This window comes from Spodoptera frugiperda, chromosome 31, assembly GCF_023101765.2.
Source record: "Spodoptera frugiperda isolate SF20-4 chromosome 31, AGI-APGP_CSIRO_Sfru_2.0, whole genome shotgun sequence".
In the NCBI taxonomy this organism is placed as follows: Eukaryota; Metazoa; Arthropoda; class Insecta; order Lepidoptera; family Noctuidae; genus Spodoptera; species Spodoptera frugiperda.
In genome coordinates this window covers 13,442,536-13,463,959 of record NC_064242.1, presented here as the reverse complement: position 1 = coordinate 13,463,959, position 21,424 = coordinate 13,442,536, and the positions used below count along the sequence as shown (strand labels likewise).

General features: G+C 38.2%; 2 protein-coding genes and 1 long non-coding RNA gene across 3 annotated transcripts in view; 2 read left to right on the top strand and 1 right to left on the bottom strand.

The window, feature by feature from the left end:
- The first annotated feature begins 88 nt into the window (after positions 1–88).
- LOC118282150 (organic cation transporter protein-like) lies at positions 89–3,526 on the top strand. The gene is made up of 6 exons (XM_050707202.1): positions 89–381; positions 667–889; positions 1,160–1,415; positions 1,488–2,129; positions 2,209–2,390; positions 2,765–3,526. Exons 1-6 carry the CDS (start codon positions 212–214, stop codon positions 2,927–2,929), a joined length of 1,638 nt encoding a protein of 545 aa, XP_050563159.1. The 5' UTR covers positions 89–211; the 3' UTR covers positions 2,930–3,526.
- Positions 3,527–4,746: 1,220 nt separating this feature from the next.
- LOC118282147 (solute carrier family 22 member 1) overlaps positions 4,747–21,424 on the top strand; it is a 40,196-nt gene continuing 23,518 nt past the window's right edge. The window contains exon 1 of the mRNA XM_035603077.2: positions 4,747–4,971. The gene's annotated coding sequence lies outside the window, so the exon portion shown is untranslated. The remainder of the gene's footprint in view (positions 4,972–21,424) is intronic.
- LOC126912878 (uncharacterized) lies at positions 9,911–11,714 on the bottom strand. The gene is made up of 2 exons (XR_007707491.1): positions 11,459–11,714; positions 9,911–11,035 (listed from the first exon to the last, which is right to left on the bottom strand). It is a non-coding gene; the product is annotated as an uncharacterized LOC126912878 (long non-coding RNA).

The window sequence follows — 21,424 nt, the reverse complement described above, 5'->3', positions numbered from 1 at the left end:
GCGAGATTATATGAGATGTGTGTACTTTCAAGTTCAAGTGACTACTAAACTCAAAGATTGCTCATGTCATTTTTGAATAATAAATATTAGATAAGTAGTTTTAGATGACGACATATCACTTTAGTAAGCCATGCACAGCTAGTAAAGTGATGATAATACAAACATTATCAGGCGCGTGAGATTACTCGGCGTCGCGCGGCAGTAGCTCACGATGCCGGCTCGAGAGGAGAAAGGTTTCGTAGACCTGGACACCATTCTGGTGGAGGAGATCGGCCAGTTCGGCAAGTTCCAGCTGCGGACCCTGCTGCTCACCGTCATCGTGGTCATCTTCGCAGCCTTCCATGCCGAGTACGTGTTCACTACCGCCAGGATCGAAACAAGGTCAGTAATTCTACTACTGTTCAGTTGTCAGCTATTCTTGAAGTGGTGTTACATTTAAAGAAGGACACGTGTGTATCTTTATAAAGTGAATTAAGAAACTCCAACATACGACAGTAATGTAATCTGTAGTTTTATAAAATAGATCTACTAAGATCTATTTAATTATATTACGAGAACTTCTGGTCAAAATAGATAAATTTAAATGTTCTCTGCCACATACATGCAAGAGATAACAGGACCTAATTACCTACGTTTCAATGTGGAAAATAAACGACTTGTCCACAGATGTTTGATCCCGGAGTGCGATGGCGAGCAGCCGGAGTTCTCCCCGGCGTGGCTCAGTAAGGCAGTGCCTAAAACGGAGGACTCGTTCGACAACTGCCAGCGGTTTGGTAACGCGACAGTGTTGCCGCGGGCCGACACTTGTCCCGCTGAGCTGTTCGACAGGGACACGCTGCTGCCCTGCGACCAGTATGTCTACCAGAACCAGCTCAGTGTCGTCTACGACGTGAGTATTCAAATATTATGTGATTAACATAACAAAACAAATAACTCTTGTACTTGATTACCATTAGGAAACTTTCTAAAATTGTATGAACGCGTCGTAAGTAATTTCGTAGCACGTGCTACGGCGTAGTAAGGTATGGCGTAGTACTGTAAGCTTTTGCTTGCTGCTGATTGAACTTTTAAAAGTTGTTTAAGAAATAAAAACCTCTGAATAATTATCTTAACTAATGGTTCAAGGGCTTAAGGGTTAATTTTCCTTGTATGTGTGCAGTACGACTTAGCGTGCGACGAGTGGCGTCGCTCGCTGATCGGGTTCGTGCGTACATTTGGCACGCTGACGGCACTCCCTATCACTGGCTACATCTCGGACCGCTGGGGGCGACGCATTGCACTTACTATCAATGCGTTCAATACCGGCTGGATTGGAGTCACCAGGTATTGGGCCGACACCTACATGGGCTTTATGATCTCAGAATTTGTGGAAGCGACCTTTGGAGCCGGAGTCTTCTCATGTATTTATATTTTGGGTAAGTTTCACGTTCAAGTACTGATATCATTCACATTTGTCTAAGTGCTTATAGCAATTCCTATTTTCGCAGTTCTGGAGCTCGTAGGTCCGAAATACCGAGTCATTGCTGGAGCCATTCTAAATACATTCTTCGCGGTGGGGCAGGTGATCATGGGGCTCATAGCTTGGGCCGTGCCTGCGTGGAGACCGCTCACTCTGGCTCTCTACATACCGCAGCTCTTCACTATCGCCTACTTTTGGATCGTGCCGGAGTCTGTACGTTGGTACATGAGCAAGGGCAGATATGAAGAGTCAGAGGCTTTGCTCAAAGAGGTAGCGAGGGTGAACAAAAAACAGTTGTCAGAGAAATCGTTGCAGGCGTTGAGAGACAGTGCCGAGTTAGACAAGCAGCGTGAGGCAGACAGGAAGGAGCAGAATGTCCGCGAGCCCTGGCTGGTGGTGAAGGTGTTTCAGCACAAGCGGGTCCTGTTCCGCTGCTTCGTGTCTCCGCTGTGGTGGATCAGTATGACGCTCATCTACTACGGGCTGTCCATCAACGCGGTGAACATGTCTGGCAACGTGTACGTCAACTACATGGCGGTGTCCGCGGCTGAGATCCCAGGGTTCTGGATAGCCGTGCTGCTGCTGCCCATCGTGGGGAGGAAGCCGGTGCTCATAGCGGGCTTCTGGCTGTGTGCTGGGTGTCAAGTAGCGTATATTCTGATGCCTAGTGGTGAGTGTCGTGTATGAGGTCATTACTTTCTAAGATTTAGTCTATTACGAATCACAACGTATCACGTGTATTATTACAGACATGTTCGGGCTGTCGCTGACCGTGTACCTTATCGGCAAGAGTAGTATCTCAGCGGTGGTGACGTCACTGTACATGTACACGGCGGAGCTGTACCCCACGGAGTGCCGCCACAACCTGTTCGCGTTCTCCTCCATGGTGGGCAGGATAGGGTCCATCACGGCGCCGCTCACACCAGCTATTGTAAGTGGTCCATCAACTAGTTCAGGGTACACATTAAGTCTTAATTAGATTGGGCTTTAAGATGTAATTATTTATTTCATTTTGGAAACATGGATGACATATGTATTTACTAGTGTGTGCATGTTTATTATTGTTTTATGACATACTGATAGTATTATATTGTTACATCACTGTTTAAGATAATCTCCGTACCATTTTGAACGTAATAAAGATAAGTTTTGGTCACTGTGCCGGTTCGATTGCCGTTTGAAATTGATTATTTCGCTCAAAGTTTAATAGAGTTTCCAAAGTAATATTAGCTGTACCCATAGAACAACGTTTAAAAGAAATGAACTTTATACAGTGTAGGAAGTAAGTCGATTTTGTATTTGCAGGGCGCCGCAACATTTTACAATCTGCCGTTCATCTTGTTCGCGGTGCTAGCGTTCACGTCCGGGTTCCTGGTGCTGCTGACTCCAGAGACCCTCGGCACCAAGCTGCCGGACACGCTGGAGCAGGCCAACAACCTCGGCACTTCTAAACAACAGAACTACACCTAGAGACATCAACAAAACCTAAGGGGTACTCAGAAGTGCACATATATAACACATATAACGTAACACCCAGGGTGAGCGTAATTGGGAATATCAAAAACCCGGTATGATTATAGTGATTCTTTGTCCTCCTTGGGAATCATGTGAGTTGTACTGCTGGAGGCACTTATGACTAATGTTACTTTGCAATACCTGAGAGCAAAGATACGAAGCCACTAGCGTTTTTTCTAATTTTAACGCAACCTCTATAACTTTACAAAAAGTATTCGTATTAGAACAAAATTATCTCATTTTACAGGTAATTAAATTGGTTTCCATACGACATACTTCACCAATTTATAAAATACTTGTATCAGGAAATATTTGTTAAGAAATGAAAAATAAAAACAGCTAGTTACTCCGTTTCTTTGCTCCCAAGTGTATAGTGAAGTGCGTGACCTATGTATACTGTATGTATAATAATTAAGTTAGCAAATATTTGCGAGTCTCATTACAGAAGCCTGTACGAATGTTGATGTACTGACAGACAATCAACTATTTGTTATATTGAAGTAATCACGTTCGTCCGGAACTCTGATGTTACAATAAACGTGTAACTTAGTACATTTAGTTTGATTGATAATGCTAGTTGTTTTACTTAACACCAACTTACTAAGTATGTACTTAGTTGTAAGTGAAGTTCAAGTTCATTAATTAATCTAATGTATAAGTATGTATTGTGTGACGACTGGTGGCGATATGATTTTTTTAGCCAACGTTTGAATATTATTGTCACATATTTTGCTATAGGTATTTAATTTAGTACGATCTGAAGTTAAGTTCACAATCAAAACACAGAGGTTTATTTGAAAAACTGAATAATGTGTGTCCGAAACATTACAGAGCTTAAGTAGTATAGTATTTAATTAACAAGGAGTTCTGCAGTTACACACTGTTGATGTTGATTCCTGCAAGGAGCCACTCTTTGTGTGATCCACAAATTGTTGTTTCGGGTCTGGGTGTCATGCGTATATACTCACTTGTATTTTTGCAGACGCACCCACTATACAGGAGTAAGTACTATAGTGGGCCAACGTTTTATTTAAAAAAATGCGGTGTGTGGATGTTGACGAGACACACATATGTTTTGAACATAGTGCTCCTTTCGATCATAGCTAACAAATGTATGGAGAGACTCCGAGATACACGACTTCTCCCGCCTGTTTGAGGCGCGAGGGAGTGTCAGACTCTTACTGACTAAAACCACCCCGTTCCTACTCCTGCTTTGAGCCGGAGCCCCGGTAACCTTTTACGTTGTCCGCAGCTCCGGGTGAAGCCTACCCCCGCTCCCTGGAGATGCGCGTACAACAAGTACAGTGCAGGGCACTGTTCCGGGGATACAAATAGGAAGATGGGATGAAAGCCCTAGCCTATAATGAACCCGGGTTTTATGACACTTTTTGTGCCATATCCTAATTGTTTCTAGGGACCTTTCGTTTGTCAGCATTATTGCCACCAGATGTGGCGCTTCGTATTGTGTTGTGCGCCCAATGGTTCCATTTAACAAGTTACAACTCAATTGTCCATCAGTTGTCTCTAGATGGGTTCCCATAAAATATAAAATGGCCTGACATGTGGCTCATTGAAAAGTTGGCACTTTCAAATATTGGGATGTTCTTTGTTTATATTTTGGGGTACCTGACGGACCGTCACAACACGTATAAATACAGACAAACGAGTGGAGTGTATGGATTCGAAGCTTATGAGCAAGAAGTGTGGTTTCTATACAAAATTGTATTTGTATTGGTATAGTAAATAAACATTATAATATCATAATAACACAGTGCGTTACTACTGGTTGCGTAGAGACGGCGCGGTGCGCACGCGCACGCGGCAGACGCGTCTAACAGCGGAGCGAGGCGCGCGCGCCGCCCGCACACGCAACACGACACGCACACACACGTACCCCGCACACCGACCAGTGTCGCGCGCATACGAAGCCTGAATTTCATGGAAATATATTGTTATCTATAAGTGCAGTGATTATGAAGTTCAATTGATATTTTCGGGTAAGTAATGAATGATTCAGTTATGTTCAAGTGTAACGGCGTGCTTAATGTTATCTGTAGTAATAAGCAGTTTCATTTAGGCAGGTCATAGAAAAATACATTCGTATTTAGTAAATTTTTGGACGTTTCGATATTTAGTGTGAACTTCGAATGTAGAATTCAATAATTATACTCACGCTGTAACACAAAAGCATTCCTAAAAGACAATTATTTTTTATTATCAGGCATACGATCATTTCATTAGATATGGGCAGCCCAATAGTATATTACAATTTATCACATTATTTCTTAATTCGTCTAAATGTCTAAATAGTGTGCTTTCTTTACCTAGCTCTTTCCTTGACGTACTTTTTCCTGGCGTTTTTTACCTAAGTTTAACCGATACAATAATTGTAAACGTTGTTGTATTTCAAATAGATTTTTACCAAGAGTTAACATGCACTGCATTGTAGAGTGATCTTATATGTAAATTAATTATCGAATAAATAATAACAAGGGCCGGGTTGTAATGAACTGTAGCAGTAAGTAATAAACAATCGAGTGGTCACAATATTGCCGGCCAATATTTCAAGTGCACGCGGCGCTGGCGTGGGGACGCATATCTCTGCCTCATTACTGCACTCTACCACAGCTGGACTTGTATATTATTGTCTTTTACAAATCTTATTTAAAATATGTATATTTTACCAGATGTTTTGCCAGTGTGACTGTCCTTCTCCGTATTCTTAATCTACTCGTATATGTGCAAAATTTGAAGATTGTCTGAATAGATAAAGCGTAAAGTAGTAATAAAGAAACTTATTTTGTCATTTACACTATTAAGTGGTATTTTAGTAATGATACAATACTAATTAATCTAATTTCGATTTGAATCTAGAATCAAGATCAGGTTGTATCGTCTTTATTGACGAGTTATCTACATAAATAGATGACATACTTTGTTAAAAAAAAAAAACAAAATGCTAATGACATTTCTCTTTCTGTTTTTGTTATTGTGATAGTTTTGTTTTTGTATACGTGCGTATCATATCGGCGTGCTCCAGCAGTCTGTCTTGGTTCTGGCCACATATGTGTTGTTGTTACGTGTGCTGACAATGGACACGTACCTTGTACTGAGTATGTGTCCTCCATGTTACTCGAGAAAAACAGTGACACACTGTACTTCAATGAGATTTCTATACAATTCCTTAACGTTAGCTGTGACAACTAATTTCGTGGTTAGAATTAGTTTGGTAACGGTTTTTTAAATTGGACAATGTTATACATAGTACTATTGGAGTTCCGCATATTCATGCTCGCATCGGTGCATACATTAACATGTACTATGACTGTGCAGTTTGCGACAATGCACGCGGTCTATGCACACTGTGGCTGATACCTCCACATTATCGCATCACTACTCACATAAATTACTAAATTGTAACCATTCGCAGAACGTTGCATTACGGCGCTCTATGTATTTACCGAAGAAGATTTTATAATAAAACAATAATTTATCATTTATTCTTGATTCCGCTCTAGTCATAAACAATAAACATGCATTAGAAATGCATGTTCAGGAGCATAGTTTTTTTTATATTTCTTCTTAATAAGAAAAAAGATTTTATCAATCACTTTTGTTTCGGTAGCAAAAAATATGAATGAATTCATTAAGTAAGGTAAGCCGCGCGCTATCACGGTCATATTGCCGCGGGGTCACGCCGCGACCACTGATTGCCAGCACACACTGATACTTAACCAGCGGCACTTAGGACAACCCATTGACCTCAAATGCAAAAATAAAAACAGGGGCAACGACTGCTCTATATACATATTTATCATTATTTTATTAATCGGGAGCAGTTTGTGACGTCAAATCTTTTAATATATCATCTGATTTTTTTTGTTATTATTCATTGTTGTCAAGAGTGTTATGTGTAACAATTAAATATTACATGAATGAGCAGTATATAGATTCTGATATTGTACTGATACTGAGAGACACGCCACTGTAACCTTTACAGTGGCGTGTCTCTTATGAGTCAGCCCATTATTGTGTGTGACCTTAGAGGCCACCCTATTATGTACTTACAACTTAGTAAACGATATCGATACCAAGTTTCTTACTGTACATAGTTTGATTGTCATGGAGAAATTGTATTATATTTTACTCTTTAAGTAAGTAAGGTTACTCTAACGAGAAGTGTCAAACTCTCACTGACTAAAAACCACCCCGTTTTCTCCCTTATCATCTTATCATCAGAATGTAACCATCCCACCGTTAAGCAAAGGGTCAGGTTCACATGAGAATGTGCAATAATCACTACGCTTAAGCCATATTGGTGATATCAAAATTAGCTAGACGGTGAAAGATTTCAATATATACTCGTACAGTGTAGTTCGTCTCCTTTCTATGTATAATCTGACGCGTTGCTCTAAAGTTACAGATTGTGCGTATGATATAATATCGCCTCAAAAACTTGCGTCATTTACACATTTTTACGAGTGTTATATACACGTGTGCTCTCAAGGTGTACACTGCGATAAATCAGTGGGCTGGTGAAATGGCTGGTGCTTAAAAGTTACGATCTCATAACATGTGGACAAATTAAAATGCAATAACGTGATCTCGACGCGATCGATGCAAGTTTGGATAATTTCTATTTGGGTACGTGCATTACGCCGAGTGGTTACATACAGTCAAGGTTATTTGTGTGAACTTGTATTAGAGATAGAAAGCAGATTAACTTGTAACTTTCAGCTATCAACCCTCATCGTAGACTAAGTCTAACCGATGGGCTGGATGGTCTCAGTGTCTTACGCCCGAATACACAAACGCTACTCAATTTTAAGTTGTACTTAAATATCGTGCTATCTCTGTCATTTTATAAATTGATAGTGACAGAACTACATTTGAGAGCGTCTTAAAATTGAGTAGCGTTTGAGTATTCGGGCATTAGTCTATCCACCATAAAGAAACAGGCCACTGATTACTTATTTCATTCTAAATTTGTATTAAAAGTAAAAGATTCATAAACAAATCATTACATATTCCAACTCCCACTTTACGTAGGACTGTGTAACAAACACGTACTGTTCGGGGCGTCGCTGTTGACACAACTGTTCGGGCACTGACTGTGCATGACTGTCCTTATGTACACATGGCTGCACATCAAGCTTAAACAACCAGTGCATCGTGGTCTCGCTTTGTATGATCTGTTCACACGTTCCACGGTCAGTTTATACTGGTTTTGTATAGTTTGATATGTCACTGTCCAGGTACACTGATCTAGTTCTAACGTATGTTTGTTTGTCAGAGCCACAGGTGCATAACTTTTATTTATTATATATTTAAATTACATACGTAGGTACTGTTTAGTTTACAATAATTATATTTTGTTAGCCATCCATGTATATTTTTAGCTTTTTCCCTTTTCATATTATTATGTGTATGTAGTCTTAGTAATTTTCTAGTGAATTGTTATGTTTACTTGATAAATGGTTATTTTTGTCCATGGTAACATTGGTAATAAGAATAACACACCACCACAGGTGTTACTACATGGACGTATGTATCTACGTCTACAGTCCTATATACACCTATATGAAAACAATAAAGGTTTAATTGCTTGTTGTTTGCATTGAATGGGCTCCGAACTTATGAGACGAATTTGTTATTTTTTCTCGTAAGAAGGACATGGTCCTTTGGGTCACTTTGTTGCTTAATAGTGTTAATATTCCGATTTACATAGTAAATGCTTCTATATCTCTTATTTATTTGAGTTGCTGTTACAACATACACTTACATATTACCGTATTCAGTTTGTTATCACGACAATAACTTGTACAACTCCCTCCACTAACCCCTATCTAAGTTACTACTGAGACTGTCTCCTGCGTTACGTAGTACGTCGCATAAATAAATCGGGCAGAGAGCAACACTCGTGCGCATGCGGCGTACGCGCCGGGCTCTGTGTCACGACCTATTTCTACGTGCTACACTTAGGTATTGGACGAGCACACTTTAGTGTTCCTATATTATTTCGTTTACACAAAGATTTGAATTTTTAGCACATACAATAACATGAACTAGAATATACAACGATTGCTGAAGTGACATATTAACTCTTATAAATTAACTAGCGACCCGGCCCAGCTTCGCATGGGTGCAATGGATATATTATACATGTATTGTTCATATGTACCTTCCTCTTGAATCACTCTATCCATTAAAAAAGCCTCATCAAAATTGCGTAGTTTTAAAAATTTAAGCGTACAAAGGGACATAGGGATAGAGAAAGCGACTTTGTTTTATACTATGTAGTGACGTCATGGCTGTACATATTGATAAAATGCTGCAACATCCACAAATGTTATCGTTAAATAATATATTAATTAATAAATAACTTACTGGCGTTTTTGTAACTAAACAAACATCTTACAGTTGTTATGAAAATGTGTCAAATAACTCGATTATGTTTTGTTTGGACAAGTTTTTGTGGAAACGAATTACTTTGTTATTTTATCTCCGCGTGCAATTGTTCGAGACAGCGAGTCGTGATCAATATAAATATGTTTTTCCCACAGAACATATAAAGAGAGTAGAAATGAAATAGTTCCTGATTTGTATCAGAACGCGTGTCGCCGTTTCTCCCACCCTTTAATTTCACTACAAGCAAGAGACCAATGTCTGAGCGGATTACCCCCACAAATAAATAACACACATTTAAATCTCGAATTTGCTATTGGTTGTCACACAAACGCAATGACTGCATTTGACGTACACTCTAACACGCATAAAAACTCATGTATGCTAGGGCGAGACAAAGGTCGATTGTTGATATCGATAAAATTTAAGTAATCTTGTTTTTGTTTTACAAGTTTGTTGAATATTGTGAAATTGTATTCATGCGAAATAGAAACCAAGTAATAAAAGTAAAATAAATAAAAAATACATAACTGAATTTTAAAACCAATTTTATTACTCAATAAGTTAAAAATCAGTAAAAGATAAATAAATCATAGGCACTTTTGAACGTCAAAGCAAATATAATAATATTAATAACGTCTGTCTGTCGGTCAGCCCTCTAGTGAAGCTATTTGCTCGTTCCAAAGTGTAGATTCCTATGGAGAAGATCGAAGATCTGTTCGTTCGATCTTTTTCAATTAGATTCACAATACAATTCTTGATAACATTGCTTTTCTTTGCATCGATTGCTTGAACTATGTGAGAACAATGTAAAACTAATATTCAGTCAAAGCGATAGAAAAAAAACCTTAAGAACAACAAAATTAATACAGTCTGGAGCTGACCAGTCCCAGTTGACAGCGCTCGTTCACCAACATGACACGTACACCAGCACCGTCCAACTCAACCATGTTGCAGGGAATCGAACGATCCAATGCCCGTGCCACCGCCAGTGAGACCTTTGAGTGAGCATGACAACTCTAAGCTGACACAAATGCTGAAATGCATTCTACTAGTCTAATTTAGCTAATTACAGGGCTCTCACATTTACAATAATCTGTATAAAGTACAGAACACATTGAAATAACATGGTTATATTATTTCATTTTTTAAATTTACGAAAGATGATATTTTAAATATCGCCATTTTTAGACAAAAAAACTGATTTAATGAGACTAATTTAAAATTTTCTAAAATAAAATCAGTTTACTTACTGAATTACACATTGCGATATTGTGCGGATAAACGCCTAATTTTAAGTTTCTTTTCCCTGACTTTGTTATTATGTAATTATCAACATCGAAATGTTGCGAACGAAATATGCTACATTTAGTAGGAATCCAGGAGCCCATAGTACAGGTTTTCCTAGTTTGGGTTCCTGAATCCCACCACTTGTCATTTCAATTGTCTTAAACCTGGTCGTGTAACTTGCTACATAATTTATTATACTATTAATTATTATATAAGCTTAGTTTTTAAGACCAATGTCTGTATAAATATGGTGGAGATAAAAATATACGCAGTTTCTAATCTGTGTGGTGGAACTTGAAAAAAAAAAAATTAATTCTACCAGTTGTGTCAATCCACAATTTTGTTACACCTGGATCTGTTGGAAACCTAAAACATAATATTAAAATAAATCATATGTCACATTCTATAAAAAAATAAAAACATAAAACTCACTCAAAATCTATATTACTAATTAGTCGTAATAAATAATACTTATTATTTAAATTATAAAGTGTGCTATTGATTATAATAGACTGTATCATAGTAACAATCGACATTGATTACAAATTTGCCCAACACTATAGATGTCATAGATTTTGTGGAAATGAGCTTTTGTTTCGGTACTCGGGACTCTCGCAATGGACGTCATACATTGCGCGATTGCTCACGTAGTGCAAGATTGTACTCATCTATCGCAAGCAATGTATTACTATTAGTCTGCTTGCGATTATATCGTTTTTGTCTATAAATTTCATAATACTAATGTTATAATTACAAATATCACACGTATTTTTATGTTTTTGGACTTACCGGTGAAAAGAAATTCCTTCTCGTGCTATGCTACACACCTGGTTTCTTTTCCGACACGTTATAATAGCGCAAGACGGCATAATATAATATTTTTGCGGAGATACGTACGCTGTCAAAACATGACAGCGATTGCTAGCCGGTAAGTATGAACATTTGAGCGTTATGACAGCGGTATGCACGTTCGTTCGCACCCTCGGCACGCGTGGCCCGCCCACAAGGCCAATCCAGTCTCTTTCTTTTATCCATGGTTTTTACTATATTATGTGCTAGTTGTACATGGGCTGGAACATCTTGAGAAATAGTGACGTCATTTGGTATGATAATAACTATGATGATAACTATGAACAGAGTGGAAAGCGCTACTTCAGTATGCTCGAACAATTATCTACGAAATTTCAAACAACAATTATAAATGGTTTCGCTAGAACTTCAAAGAAGGTTTTACTATCATGAGACGTAAGGTCCGATGGTTGCAATCAACTAGCAAGTTATGTATCACAATCATGACTTTAATAAAAACCCAAAAGAAAACCACATTATTCACAATTCCGAGAAACAGTTTAATTTTAAATATGATTTCAGACTGAATACGTAAATGTGATGCACTTTTTTAACCACCAGTAGGCAACAGCTGTTTACCTACTCCCTACACGAATGCGTGAGGGCCTTGGTTCCATCGTGAGGCATCAGCCTCGTGACTCGGTTGACGTGTTCCTTTAAGGGCTCGTGTACACGACGCTACCACCGCGCAGCAATTCTGTGTATACGTTCCCCATACATTTGGTATTGTGTACACGAAGCCTAAGGGTGTTACCACACCTATCGATCGATAGTCCATCGATGGACATTAATCGATTGGTGTGGTAGCTTTAATTGATCGACGGATACCGGTCGACTAACCAATCGATCGATTGCCGGTTAATGGCATCGGCCAACGTAGATTAATTATATTCCGGCCGGATACTATTGATCGACATCGACCAATCCATTCCATCATCGACAGATAGTATCTATCGGCTATCGATCGATTGGTGTAGTAGAAACTATCGATCGACATCGACTAATCCATTCTACCATTGATCGACGATCGCTCGATTGGTGTGGTAACACCCTAACAATATTGTTGCGATATGATTCAAGTTTGTGGTGGATCAGTCATACTTTGTCGTGAGGTGCGATGAAAGCCCGATAGTTCTGGAATATACCTTACTTATTAGTAACCTCACTCCTTGGTACTTGGTATTCCAAGTAAGTAAGGAAATGGCGTGAACATTGACACGTAAAGTACTAGGCTTCTGACCTTAGAACCCTCATCTTTGCTGAATAGTACGTTTATTGCGCTTCATCAGTTTCTAACGTTAATGATAATACTAAGTTTATGCAACGCTTGGTATCTCCAGGCAGAATGACGTCGGCACGCACTACACGTGTCGCGGTGCAATGTTATTGTAAACATTATTGCATTAGGATTGTAAATACAGATTAGGTCGGTAATTATGTACTTAGCTACTAGCAATCACTGGGTCAGGGCAGCACATACTTATGACATATGTATATGACACGACCTGCTTTTGTTTCTTCTGGATTAAAAATCGATTGCCATTCCTGGCTTATAACATCTTTGATTGTGATTGCACCACTTATGACGTTTAGTACTCTACTTCTCTATTCCAAGTTGTGTAAGTGATGTTAGCATTATGAGTCTTTGAAAATTGCGTTGACCACGAACGTGAAATTTTGTCATAGGTGTATGGAATCGCAAACTGTAACTACATAATTATCAAACATAAAAAAAATCTTGGCTACACTAGGACTTTTTCCTGTGTCGTGGGTGCAATTAAAAACATGTAATTTCAAATATAAATTACCCAGACCCGAAACAACATTTTGTGATTTGCCACTTTCTGAGCGCTTGTAACCTATCTACACCTTTTTACTTATAATAGAGTATGGCAGGGTTATTTTTTGTGTCACACTACACAATCACATTATGGCATCTCTTTGTACTGGCTTCATGATATAAGTAGTATTTATATGTAGCCACACTCTGTTCACTTCGGTTAGTAGATTAGTAGCTAGGTACTACATACTGTTATCAATGCGTGGTGCTACGGTGTCCGAGTGTCTATCTTGTGATCGCTACGTACGTCCGTAGCACGGCGCTACGCCACACACACGGCCCACTGACACTACAATACACTAATGATCAAATACTCAAAAGCCAATTAATTTTAAGACGCTCTTTAAGAATAGTTCTGTCACTACAAATTCTTTTTAAATGACAGAGATAGCACGATATTTAAGCACACATTAAGATTGAGTAGCATTTCAGTATTCGGGTGTAAGTTAGTCAAACAGGTTCAAATAATTGTAAATAACTTTTATAATATGTTTAAGTAGGTGATTTATCATTCACTACATCTATAAATACTTGAATTATTATATTACGACAACCACTGCTAAGCGAAACAAATAGTCAATAAAGAAATGAATATAAGTGTCGAAACATGTCAAACACGAAATATAATATGTCACTAGAAAACGTGAAAGAAAATATTTTCTTTCTATTAATTACCTTGTTGAGAAAATACTCATTACCTATTATAATGACTTTAATATTGACAATTTCAACGGGAAAATCGCCTTAAGAACCAAGTAGAGAAAAATAAAATAAAGGATAATTATTATTATTCATTTATACAGTGGCCAGCAAGTCAACCTACTCCAATCTATCGATAATTTTCATTCTATTTTCGACTATATACTAAAGTAATAAAGTTGAAAATCAAATAAACCTATAGAATAGTTAAGTGTGAGTATCACTCATGTACTTACATCACACAATGACGTTGCACACACACAGGATATCCCCACTCCTGCGCAGGTCTATGATTTTCCTTTGACGTATGGGTAGGCTTTCTTCTGTGGTCTGCGTGGTCAGTGAAGTCACTTTCTTCGCCACAACACTACGTCATGGTGGTGATACTGGGTATCATCATCGTATGGTCATATTCACTCTTTTACTAAAAAAACATGTCCTTGTTTGGGAATTCATTAAAATTTGCTGTAGATACCTATTACAGTAGTAACACATATCTAAATCAATTTAATTATTTTTTATTGCAATAGTCGCGTTGACGTGTTGTATAGAACATTGTAAGGGGGTGATTTTTAATTATAGTGCGCGCTGAACTAGTTGGCCGCTCGCGTTAAACTTCTAAACGTTCATTTGTCTTTTATTATTTATTATTTTCAATAATTAAACAATTATTGTTCATTATATCTCGAAATTGGTCATTATTGTTACGTCCCATTTGCGTTGCAAGCAGTAGGCAAATAACCCTATCATCCCCGTCCCTATCTAAGGAGCGGCCAACTACTTCTTCACGCACTAGAGTAAGAATGTTACTGACAGTTCTCATTCTCTTCCTCTGAATCAAAAGCGACTCTGGGATAGACTAAGAGAATTCTGCCTGTGTACCTGTAAAAATAAAAAGCCACCACCAGTACCAGCTTTTCAATTGTTTCTCGTGAAGTGAGCACATTCCTGGTTATATCTTAACAGAGTTTAGTCAGCGCTATGTTTCTCCTATTTCCATTGGCACCTATACCAAACAGTAGATTTAAGTTACCAATAATGAATTTCATAACTTGTATTTCCTCTTTATAGTGTACTCTTTAACTAAAATATAAAAATACATTAAACTTACTCATCGCCTTATTTAGGTAATGAGATTTAGTTTGTTTAGTGTACTTTCAAGTACCAAACGGTAACCTGCCTTCTTCACTGAACTACCTTAGTTCTGAGAAAATAAATAAATACTCCACGAACCGTTAGAGGGGTATATACCTTTTTTTGGTAGCTCTACTTCCTTTTTACTGACTTCATAAACGAAGAAGGTACGATATTTGTTCAATTAAATAAAATATAAACAGCATAATATTAGGTATATGTAAAGGTTTTACAGAATAATTTTCTTTAGAATTTACCACCTTCTAACACCAATTTCTAACAACCTACCAGTGGGTAGGTTATCAATACTAATAACAGTTATGTTTTGCTTTTTACCTTTTGTTTGTTTTTAGTTTTTGGAGTCGGTTTTTTAAACGCAGTCTTTTATTTTTATTTGGTAGCGGTACCATGCTGTCCCGGTGGGATAATATAGCCCTTATAGTACAAAGTAGACTGTAACCTAAATAAAACTTGTTGAATTATTACCTACATACTTTAATTTATTTATCTATTGTAATTAACTATCGCAAACGAATGTTACATACACCACTTCCACACACATCTGTAATTCAACTCATCATTCAACTGTACGCAAATCTCTAACCTTCTATAAAACACCATAACACAATATTACGTAGACGTCACATTTTAATGGGTTCTGACGTCACGTCGCGTCAGTGGGAGAAACTCTCAAGAAGAGAGATGTGTGTAAGAGTGTCATCTGTCCCTCACGTGTAGCAAGCAGGATAACGCACCGCACGTGAATCCCGGTAGACGCGGTGACTAATTACTTTATACTTCCTGTAGTCTCAGCTACATTGTCCATTGTTACGCAACATAATGTGCGATGTGTGTCACGCTTGTATAATATTTATCAAACAATCAGTACACTTGGCCCATTCATGAGATTTGACAGTGGAGCGCTCTGAAGGCGCCGTCCCTATTTTCAATACTTTTTCTTTTAATATCATTGTGACGGTCCGTCAGGTACCTACCCCTAAAATATAAACAAAGGCATCCCAATACTTTAAAGTGTCAACTTTCCAATGAGCCACATGTTAGGCCATTCATCTTATATTTTATGAGAACCAGACTTGGGATAACTAATGGGCAATTGAGTTGTAACTTGTTAAATGATCTTAAGTGTAAAGTGGGACCATTGGGCGCACAACACAATACGAAACGCCACATCTGGTTGCAATAATGCTGACCTACGTAAGGTCCCTGGAAACAATTAGGATATTGCACAAAAAGTGCCATAAAACAAGGGTTGCATTGGCCTGGGAAAGGGGCTCTGGCGAGGAGATGTTACAAATGTGATGAAAACGATAGGGCACTTACTCTTGGACTGCGGAGACGGACGGTTGTCTAGGATAGACTAGAATTGGTTCCTTAGAACCCAGTTATACTAAGTAAAATCAGTGTGTTGTGTGGAAGTTTGGTGAGTAGCAGTGTGAAAGCAGCGAACGGGTATGTGAATGTGGTTCTATTATAGGCTAGGGTTTTATCCCATCTCTGCCTCTATTCCTTTTAACTGAGTCGGAACAATACTTTCCACTGTACCTACTTGTTGTACGTGCACTTCTGGGGTTTGCTTGAAATAAGCAATGCTTAGGCCAGTCCGAGAAGGACGGTAGGATGGATTCACGTGCCTCGTCTCGACCTATCGACGCCATTGCGGCCATACCTATCTATACTCTTCGACGACATATACTATGGTGAGCGACGCACACGTTTTAGACATGGGGTTCGGGTTGAGGAGGTACTTACGCAAGACCAACAGTTGTTTGTATTATTCCTTTGCATATCCGGAGTGTACTCCTGTGAGTGCACTGCCTTCCCTTTCCCTTTGCTGTCATCTTTATTGTACAAGTAAATATAAATAATTTAGAATACATCCTTTAGAATATATCCTTTTCCTCATGAATTCCCATTTTATCCTTTGTGCTTGCTTTTGATAAAATCATATTTAAATAACATAATGAACAAGTTAATAAAATAAGTTATGTTATTTAATCCTTTGTATTTACTTTTGATGAAATATATATAAATAACATGATGAACAAGTCAATAAAATAAGTTATGTTATTTAATCCTTTATACTTACTTTTGAAGAAATATATAAATAACATGATGAACAATCTAATAAAATAAGTTATGTTATTTGTTGGGAATTCATTAAATATCCCGTGAAACATCGGAAACGGTGGGAGAGTGACCAGTATCTGGACGAACTCTACAGAACAGAGCGGATGGCGGAGCTCTGTTCCTTGCCCATTTCCCACGAAAGGGTAAGCCGAATAACATCCCTCCTTGATTTAGGAAAAACGGAAAATTTATCCACCCTAGGGTAGGCTAGAAACAGTCACATGTGGTGCCGTGACCAGGATCCTCGTCATTAAATGTACTGATTCACTTCAGTGCAACGAGGAAGAATTATTTATGGGTTACTACGATTAAACACAACGTAATTACGACTAGACGGCTTTATTAAAATCCGTGGGTTCAATTCCCACTGATTTTAATAAAGTACATATTATTTTATCATGAGTAATGTTTATTTTGTAGTTTGTCTCCGCAGATTATGGGTTCAATTCCCAATCCTTTTTAGTTAAAAATGAGAGTAAGTCAAGGGTTCGATTCCCGCATTAATTCATTACTGTAAGCGACTATTGTTGAATATTATTTCGATTTATGTATAGGTGTAGGGTGTGGGTTCAATCCCCACGTGTGTATCTTTTGTATCCAGTAGCTTTTGCTAATTACTACGTACAGCGTGTGAAGAAGAAAAACACTACGTTGAGATTCAAAGGTGTTTAGATCTGTCTCCGCAGATTGTGTTGGGTTCAATTCCCGCATAATTATAATTCGTTATTTCTTGCGTGTCATACGGACACAAATGGATTATCTCTGCAAATAGTGGGTTCAATTCCCGCATGGTTATTTTGATGATAAGTTTAAAGTTTATTTCTACATTTGTCGACTAATAAGTAGCGGATTTATTATTACATAGATGGTGAATTTTATATTTGTTGGACCGGTCTAATTCCTACTCTACGGCCATATTAAAGAAAGAAGTTAATTAATTATTTGCAAGTGTGCCTGATTACAGGTAAAGTTGTGTATGTGGATTGTATATGAGTGAAGGATGTTTGAGATGTGGACATTTTGGAACAAACTGATCAAATGGATGTATAGATTGTACAATATATTTTTATTTGAGTGAACTTAACGTGTTACAGTTCATTTGTCACTATGGTTATCTTCTTGCATCAGATACTCGTGTGTTCTTGTTTAAAATTCCAGGATATTAAACTAATATATCTTGTGACTCCCTGACATTCGGCTGAGGAAGGCGACAGCAGTCGTGGCGATAGTATCCTGAACGAAGCTAAGTGTTCTTTTATTAATCAAGATTATAAAGACTGGCCCATTATATTAATGTGATGTTGCCAGCTTCTAAAATTGATAATTATTTTGAATATTTAACACGATTCTAGCTTGGTTCCAACAATTACTATTGACGAACACATGTCTCTATATGAATTGACATTGTGTGAAGTTTACGATGGATTCTATGCTGCCAGAGTCTGAGGGGGGCATTCATATTTGAGACTAACCCCTGACAAAATATTTAATAACAGGGGCTATTGTCTAATTATATACTTATACTGACAACATTTAGTAGAGGTGTGAAACTCAATGTAATGCCTGATAAATTACAGTTTAGAAAGGTGGCTTGAAGTTAATCAAACCTAAACTGAAATATTCTGAATTTGCTCTAACCTCTTATACTCGGAGGGGGGCTCATGTATTGGGATGTATACTTATATGTTTGTGTGCGGACCATTCCAGCTATTACTCGTCGTGCCGATCGTGCTTCGATGCCGGAGGCAGTAAACGCAGTAGGAGAGGCTTCTGTCCAGCGGTAACGAGTACGGTGGCGTAAAGAGAGCTCAGGTAGCGTGACTAGCGTCACCTAACAGAAAAGTCCTGGTATGTACAAATTATTTTATAAGCATGCACAGGATTGCTGTACTCGACCAATGGACAGTGACAGCCAAAGCCGAAGCGTTCAGTTTAATTTGGATTTTACAACCATGACATGTATTTATACGCGATCGGAGATTTATTACGCTTTGGACTATATTTTACTATTTCCCAAGTTCATGGATATTAGCAGAAGCTATTGGCTTCTGTTAGTAAAACAGATATGACGTGTCACTGTTACATGGTAACATAGTGTCGGAATTATGATGATAATAGACTGATGCGTTACGTTTCATACGGGTATAATTGTTAGGCAGGTTAGTTGGACGTGAAAGTTATTTGCATCTCCTAATTCGTAGGGATATTATAGAGATAACGGATAATGAAGAGTGTTATGAAAGAAACCACAATTATAACATAAACTTTTCAAACGGAAGAAATCATTACTTGTTTCCGTAAATTCTAGGCACATAATGATGTTCAGTAATATGAATGAGGCTTAAATGAGGGAGACATTGTCTGTCTGAACGCCCTGAGAATAAATACAAAAACAAACTCAGAGGCCACGGTATCTTTAAAGTCAAAGTCAAAATCATTTATTTCAAATAGACCAGGAAGGCACTTTTGAACGTCAAAGCAAATATAATAATATTAATGACGTCTGTCTGTCGGTCATTCCTCTAGTGAAGCTATTTGCTCGTTCCAAGGTGTGGATTCCTATGGAGGGGAACGAGCAAGAAACTCCATAGGTTACTCCTTTTTAATCAGATTTACAATACAATTCTTGGTTACATTGTTTCGATTACTTCAACTATGTGAGAACAATGTAAAACTAATATACAGTCCAAGCGACAGAAAAAGAAAATAACCTAGAGGACAACATCTAGGCAAAGGCATCGGCAATCGTGTGTAACAGATGGATGTCAAATGAGTGGAGGTAGAATGACACATGTCGTATGTGTATTGTATACAGGTTCGACTCCCGATAGAGCCAGTTAGCGGAAATAGAATGGCAGATGAACGTGCATGGTAGAAGTGTGAGGAGGGATTATTGTACACGGGTTCGATTCCCACTAGTATCAGGTATTATTTGTGAGACCTACGAGTTGTTGTGATCAAGTTTAAGATAATTTACATAGGTAATAGAAACTCTAACAAACATTACCAAACTTGACAATAAGTTACCGATATGCAAGTTCAATGTGGAATAAAGCACAAACATAAATAAACTCCAGTGCTTCAAATAGTACTCAGTTATGACCTGATCGTAAAATAATTCGGATTACTGCTTAATGCAGCAGCTGCTTATCAGAGCTAGATTTTCCCGTGCACATCTAAAGATGAGAATGTGCTAGGTTGTACGGTTACTTGATAAACAACAGAAAGTGTTAGGACGCGGATGGAATAGCAGAAGGAGCTATAGAAGCGAATTATTAAACGTATTCGTCAAACGCAGGTCAATGTCAGTCCCGATATAGTATCGAGCCTTATATCCTTCGTGAGGGTGAAGGAGAAGACAGTTATGTTATGGGGTTTCCCATGTCTATTAATATGCGAAAGTTGCAGTCCAAGTCTGCATACTGGTTATTGAGAGTTTCGAAAATTGAAATTAAGTTTTAAATCCATCGTGCTCTACAGCGTGATCTATATGGAGTTAGTGCCGAGCGATATGCGATAACTATACTGTTGTGTGAATGGAAAAGACACAGTTAGGTTTCAATTGTACAAGATAAATAATAAAGCTTGACGATTGGTTAGCTTGAGATCACATATGTAACTTAGGGACGCTACGTTATTATAATGATTTCACGAGAGATGAATGATGAATGTATGCTTTATCCCAGCATTCATTAGCTTAGTGTAGCTGGGACACAAATTGCCATATGCACGAGACCTAAACATATATTAGTGCATTATAACTTGTACTTTATGGTATAGACGCGTAACTGCAAGGACTCCTATACGTCGCGCAACGCTACAACCGCATGTTTTAACATGGCGAGACGCCTTCAGATCCACTAGGAAATCGGGCTAGTTTGCCAGTTTTGTTATTATACCCTGGGACAGGTAGGCTGCAGCCACGCAGAATTGTTAAATTTATCCATTATCCTCCAATAAAAATAACTAGCCCACAAATCAGATGTTTGTTGCTGTCTGCTCCTAATGAAGCAGGAGGTGCTGTTTTGCACTCTGAACTACAAGTTCATAGCTTAGTAATTCGGAAACTTATGAATTGGAACATG

What these genes read in the sequence shown, in the direction of transcription:
- LOC118282150 (XM_050707202.1), top strand. Translation starts at nt 212, where the DNA reads ATGCCGGCTCGAGAGGAGAAAGGTTTCGTAGACCTGGACACCATTCTG. An exon ending in ACCGCCAGGATCGAAACAAG is followed by an intron (nt 382 to 666) that starts GTCAGTAATTCT and finishes ACTTGTCCACAG; the next exon opens with ATGTTTGATCCCGGAGTGCG. An exon ending in GTATATTCTGATGCCTAGTG is followed by an intron (nt 2,130 to 2,208) that starts GTGAGTGTCGTG and finishes GTATTATTACAG; the next exon opens with ACATGTTCGGGCTGTCGCTG.